Below are 6,208 nucleotides of genomic sequence, written 5' to 3' on the forward strand. Positions count from 1 at the left end.
GTCCATCAACAGTTTCAGTGATACAAGCGTGGATTTTCCCGTCACCCTTGATTTTCAATCAATGCAATTGAGTGCCAAGTTTGATCCACACAGATCGTACCGTGGCTATGTTTTTCCGGCTGATTAATCCGGAAGGAGGGATTTGCACTCTGTTCTCAGCACGGAGAGGGCAGGGAAGCGTAACCGAACAGGTGAGGGTAGCAATGGGGGAAAAAATAGAAACAAACTACAGGCTTTTTTACCTTTCACTTGACTTTCGTACTCGGCTACAATCTCTTTGTCCTTTTTGAATCTGCTTGAGGAGGACATTATCCGGACGGTTTTTTTCCCGTTTTACACGGCTAGAGAAGATTCCGGAGTTGGGGTTACAGGATTATCGTCTTCCCAGAGAAGGGAGATCGGCTCGGTTAGGCGCGGCACTCAGCAACGCGTCCCACGCCAGAGCCTGCCGGTTCTCGGAGTAGCTGGCGTCGGTCCCTCCAGCTCACCTCCACAAAAGAGGGGCCGAAGAGAAGGCTTTAAAGTAATCCCGGGGCGGGCACCATCTTCGGCAGTAAGGACTGCGAGGAAGAGAGCAGCGCTAGGCGGGGCGTTCGCCTCCTTTTGCTCAGTACCGCGGCTGCTCTTCTCCGAAGCTTCGTCGAGCGTCCCCTGGAAGCATCGCCTGCCTCGGGCGAGAAGGGATGGATCCCAGGTCGTGCTCAACTAGTCTCCGGCGCGTCCGGCGGCACTCGAGGAGCTCTCGGCAGCTGCTATCGCTGTTGTCGCCTCCTCCCGGAAAGCGAGAGCTACGCAGGCGACCCGCTCCCGAGAGACCCGGGGGAGGCGCCGTCTAACTCAACCTCCTGCAGCCGCTCAAAGCGTCTCCCGGAGAAGCCAGCAGCCTCACCCGCCCAACAAAGTTCTCGCTTCGCCCTCTTTCGCCTCGCCTCCTCCAGCTGGGACTTCCGCCAAGCCTTTAACCGAGTCCACCGCTTTGCCGTCGCTTCCCTCAGCTGTTGACCTGAACCGGGAAAGGGGAAAGAAGACAAGCAGCCCATCCGAGGTGCTCAAGCGGGGAGAAAGATTCAGCCTCCTCCTGCCCAGTGGCGTCCAAGCGCCTTTTGCGTTCTTTCCCCTCCCTACGCGGAGCGACGTGTCTAGTAGCCAACGGCAACTACGCAGGTTCTTCTGCCGTCCAATGGCAGGGACCAGAAGGTGGGACGTAGCGAGCGAGGTTGCTGAGTGCCTCCCGGGGCGAAGGAGCGAGAGGGCTGTGCCCAGGCGGCCGCTGGAGGCTGTGCTTAAGCGCCGGTTTTGCTAAGCGCGCTGCCGCTGCCGCTGAGCGGGACTCGGAGCAGCTGCAGAGGGGGAGGGAGGGCAGTTGAGTCGCGTGGCGCCTGTCCTCTTCCTTCTCCCGGCGAGCATCTGGTGAGCGGGGCTGTGCTGGGGAAAGGAGCGCTGGGCGAAGAGAAGGTGTCGGGAAGCGCTCCGTCCCGGTGTGGAAAGTAAAGGCGCCTCTCGGAGGTGGGAGGAGGAGGAAAGAGAAGGGCGGTTGCTTAGTTTGGAGCTATCACGTCTGCAACCTCGTCGCAAGATCATCGCCAGAGCCTTGTTTCCTTGTGTTCGCTTGGAAACCGTGTTCATCTTAGATGCCGCCGCCATCCCGTCCCTTTCGAGAATCCTACTAAATAGCTATTAGAGGGGAAACGAGAGTATTATGATGATCTTACACCGAGGAATAATGTCTAGATGTGCGCACGCGTCTATATTTCTATCTTCCACGAATGCGCCTGGAAGGAGGAACCACACCCATCTTTGTGGAAGACACGCGCGCACCGTCTAGATCCGAAGGCGAAGGAAGAACTCCATGCCACGGCGAAGGCTCTCGGCTTGCGAAATATAGATGATACTACATTGATGCTTGCAAGACTGACAGAAAATGATTGTTAAGTTGCGAGCAATGATAGGAATCTTTTAGATTTCTTGTTTTTCTAAACTGTTTCCAAGATTGACGATCGAAATTGATGTTTATGGCATTTAAGCAATGTATTAAATAATATATACCGGTATCTCATGTTTAATCCGTTTTTCCAAGGAGCTGAGATGACTTCCTCGACCAGTTTTATAATAACTCTCTGAAGATCGGAGGTTCAGATGTGCCTGGCGTTAGTGGGCTTCATAGCCGAATAAGAGTTGAAACCCCCCTGGCCCTTGACAGCCGCAGTTTGTAAAAGCCTAAAACCAAATGCATAATAATTCAATGTCAGTTGATGGTGAGGGTCATTTCTCCCATAGAGCTGAAAATGATTTAAATAAGCTTTATTTTTTATATCTCTGAAGGGACTGACCTGGCTTTTATATTGGGCAGCTGATAACAAGATAAGAGAAGTGTGTGTTGGGGGGGGGGAGAAAACCATGATTCTAGCTCTCTATCTGTAGTCTGACCCTAGTTTTCAATTTGACTATTTAAACATCATAATCCATGCCTTTCTATGAGAAACCTTACTTTATCCAACTTGGATTTTAAAATTTGTTTTTTTTTTTTCAGAATTACACTCGGAAGTAGATAAAGCAAGATAGGCCTTCTCAATTTTTGAATTTCTCAAAAACTTAAATACTTTGGCCACCTAATGAGAAGGAAGGACTCCCTGGAAAAGAGCCTAGTGCTGGGAAAGATTGAGGGCAAAAGAAGGAGATGACATAGAATGAGGTGGCTGGATAGAATCACTGAAGCACTAGATGTAAGCTTAAATGGACTCCAGAGGATGGTAGAGGACAGGAAGGCCTGGAGGAACGTTGTCCATGGGGTCGCAATGGGTTGGACATGACTTTGCAACTAACAACAACAACAGGCCTTCTACTAATTAAAATTCATTATCCCATTAAACCACTACATCATACATTGAGATATTATTTAAAGCAAAATGTACTTTTTTTTTTTAAGGATTTCTGTTGCATATGAACATTTTAATTGAACAATCACTTTCAGAGAATTCTATATTAAATACCAGAATAATTGTTACTTATTCTAGTACAGGATGTTAGGCACAACTCTAGGACTTGGTAGGCCCTACACATAGCCTTAACGTAGGCTGAGATGTACATTTCAGTTTGCAATCAGTGGTGGGTTCCGGACCCCATTGCAACCATACATGTGGAGGACGCCATACGACCCGGCGTCCTCTACCTGAATCCGTGCGGCACGCACGTGGATGTGTCTTACCTTCCAGCAATGCCTCCGCAACGCTCCAGCTGCTTGGCAGAGCGTCGCACAGGCACTGTACGCGGCGTGCACGGAAGCGCCAAAGGCTTTAAAGGACAGGTAAGGAGCACAGGCGGGCGGGTGGGCCCTCCGGAGCACCATACCAGAACGGTATCCAGTGCTCTGGGCAGGCTCCCGTATGCTCGTACCTGGGCGTACCGCCAGCAACCCACCACTGGTTGCAATATAATCAGGGGAAATATGTCTGGGACTGAAAACTATCTTTCTTCAGATAATCATGACAAAATTTAGTAACCAAATTTTATGTGGACTGGAATATGGCTTGGCTGAATTAATTAGAATAATCTAAGGATTGAAGAAAGATTCTAGGTTTATAATGATACAATCGTCTTTCAAGTTGTTAAAGAAGTTACTAAGCTCATGGTCTGAAGTCAGCAATGACTAAATGACAAGAAATCATGTTTGGATCATAGAATGTAACTCAAAAAGAATTTATATGAGAATAGAGAGAATATTGAGGACATCTGAAAGGTTAATTTTTAAAGGCTGTTTTTATTTATATATGTAGGAAGGGCTCATGAAGGCAATCTTGTAAATTATAGCTTTCACTTAAAAGAAATTATGTTTTTATGTTTGTTATGATCTATTTTCATTAACATGCAGTCTGTTTGAAGCTTTGCTCATTCCATTTTTTGCCCTGCTAATGTGATTATTTCATTTTAGGCAAATTTCTTCCCTTGCTGCTTAATCCTTTTCTATTTACACAAAGTAGACCTATAAAAGTGAGGCATTTTATCAGTAGGCAAAATATAGTGGGAGTAGTTCATGGCAGTGTCTCTAGGTATTAATATAAATTGCACATACTGTTTATAGGTAAGTTGAAGTAATTATTATACTGGATCAGAAAGAAGATTGCATATGTAAATATAAGGTCTTCTATTAAAATATTAAAGTATTTGATGAAAGAGGTCTACTTGTTCTTTATACAGAAGAAATTCTAAAAACTGGCAAGAAGGAACAGCTTAAGCTATTACATACCTGGCATGGGCAATGTGGCTTTCAGTATGTTGCTAAAGGATAACTTCTGGTAGTTGATAACAATTGAGAAAGGGCACTTTCGTACCCCAGTGTAGAAGACATGGTACACAGCTCCTTGAGTTCAAACACGGTTTTTCCCCCTCAACAACTGCAACTTTCTGCAGACAAAATATCCATCTTACTATTAAATTGTAAATAATAAATTTATCAGCAATTTAAAAATTTATTTATGTTTTCAAGAGGAGTGTCTCCAATTTATAACATCATGGGTTGGTCTAAAGCAGTGGTTCCCAAACTTTTTCAGTCCACCGCCCCCTTGGTGCTACAAACCGATCCTCAGTGCCCCCCACCCAGTGGTGGAATTCAAATTTTTTTACTACTGGTTCTGTGGGTGTGGCTTGGTGGGCATTGCTGGGGGGGGGTGTCATGTGACTGGGTGGTTTGCACGACAGAAGATAGTAACAGTAAAATTTAAAACTAACAATTGCACATTTATTCAAAATCCAATTTAAAAATCTTTTTAGTTAATCAGAAGACAAAATTGTTGAACATGATCCAGTGATACCAGGTTTTCAAAGTCTGATAGTCATTTATCAAGAACCATAGTAACTAGTAACTTAGTAAACTCAGTAAAATTTAGTAATTACTTCCCTGTTCAGTAAATTCTTAATGTGATGGATGGGCTTGATGAAGTGATACCAGTTTCCCAATGTCTGGTTTTAAGTCACTTAGCAGAGTGCAATGTTTCCCAACCTTGGCAACTTGAAGATGTCTGGAGTTCAACTCCCAGAATTCCGCAGCCAGGGAACTCCAGACATCTTCAAGTTGCCAAGGTTGAGAGACACTGCTCTAAAAGCATCAGAACTGTTTTCCTCTCCTCTTATTATGGTATCAGAGGAGTCTTTTCAGTGGCATTAACTCCTTACTCTAGTTTCCAGTAGTTTTGGGTGATGGTTTGTTTTAAAAGACACTTAAAAAGAGCAGCCCGTTTCCTACCGTTTGCCCCTGGAGTTCATGTAAAACTTGCTTCGTCGTCGCCCACGCCAAAATTCCCTTTGGCCATTGCCCTGCTGCTCCCTTTCCACCCAAGGAACACCACCCACCACCCCCTTTTTTGTGTCGCCGGAGGATTTTAGTTGCCACACGCACATATGGAGATCCCCGGTCCCGGGATCGTCCTTCGTGCACCCGCAGAAAAGAGGACTCCCTGCCTCCGGAACGCAGTACTGCCGCACAGCGCACGGATCGATGGAGCATGCGCCAATTGACTGGCTACCCCGAGGAATGCGCGGTAAGCAAAAGGCCAGAAGCAACCATTTAACGGGACGGGGAGGAAGGAGGACGGGAGCAGCCCATGTCTGCGGTGGGCTCAGGGAGCACGTGCGTTCCGAGCTGTGGCGCTTGGTCCAGAGGTGGGGGGGGGGGAAAGCCCTGAGCGGCGTGTGTCTAGCCGCTCCGTGGGAGCGGCTTGGTGTCTTCCGATTTAGTTGTTTCAACTCCCCCCCTCTGCTCGGTTGCACGCTCTCTGTATGTTTTTCCTCCCCCCCCCCTCTCTCTCTCTCTCTCTCTCTCTCTCTCTCCCTCCCTCCCTCCCTCCCTCCCTCCCTCCCTCTCTCTCTCTCTCTCTCTTGCTGGGCGGTGGTTGAGGCCGCTGGTAGTTAGGATTGATTCTGCTGTTGCTTAAGTTGCTGCGGCGGGCAGCAGCAGCAGCAGCAGCAAGAAGCAGCAGTGGTAGTATCGAGTAGATCAACAAAGAAGGGGCATTTATGGCAGGCTGGCCAGCTGAAGCTGTAGGCTCAGCGCGGCTCCTTTTCTGTCGCCTGTCGCTCCCCCTTGCCTCTTAGCATCCCCCTAAGTCATCCCACTACCCCCCAGGGGGCAGTACCGCCGACTTTGGGAACCACTGGTCTAAAGGAATTAGAGTATATGGTGTTTTAGGTGTAGCCTCATCTGACTATATGAGAA

The 6,208-nt window shown here is 47.6% G+C and overlaps 1 protein-coding gene and 1 long non-coding RNA gene across 2 annotated transcripts in view; both read right to left on the bottom strand.

The window, feature by feature from the left end:
- SRGAP1 (SLIT-ROBO Rho GTPase activating protein 1) overlaps positions 1–1,490 on the bottom strand; it is a 178,919-nt gene extending 177,429 nt beyond the window's left edge. Inside the window, exon 1 of the mRNA XM_014053233.2 lies at positions 243–1,490. Within this exon, the coding sequence (XP_013908708.2) occupies positions 243–309 (67 nt within the window). The 5' untranslated portion in view covers positions 310–1,490. The remainder of the gene's footprint in view (positions 1–242) is intronic.
- Positions 1,491–1,893: 403 nt separating this feature from the next.
- On the bottom strand, positions 1,894–5,420 carry LOC148044117 (uncharacterized). The gene is made up of 3 exons (XR_015697753.1): positions 5,240–5,420; positions 4,244–4,401; positions 1,894–2,217 (listed from the first exon to the last, which is right to left on the bottom strand). It is a non-coding gene; the product is annotated as an uncharacterized LOC148044117 (long non-coding RNA).
- Between the last annotated feature and the right edge of the window lie 788 nt (positions 5,421–6,208).

Source organism: Thamnophis sirtalis, unplaced genomic scaffold, assembly GCF_051295495.1.
Source record: "Thamnophis sirtalis isolate CommonGarterSnake01/CBP01778 unplaced genomic scaffold, rThaSir2_p1.2 scaffold_9, whole genome shotgun sequence".
NCBI lineage: Eukaryota > Metazoa > Chordata > Lepidosauria > Squamata > Natricidae > Thamnophis > Thamnophis sirtalis.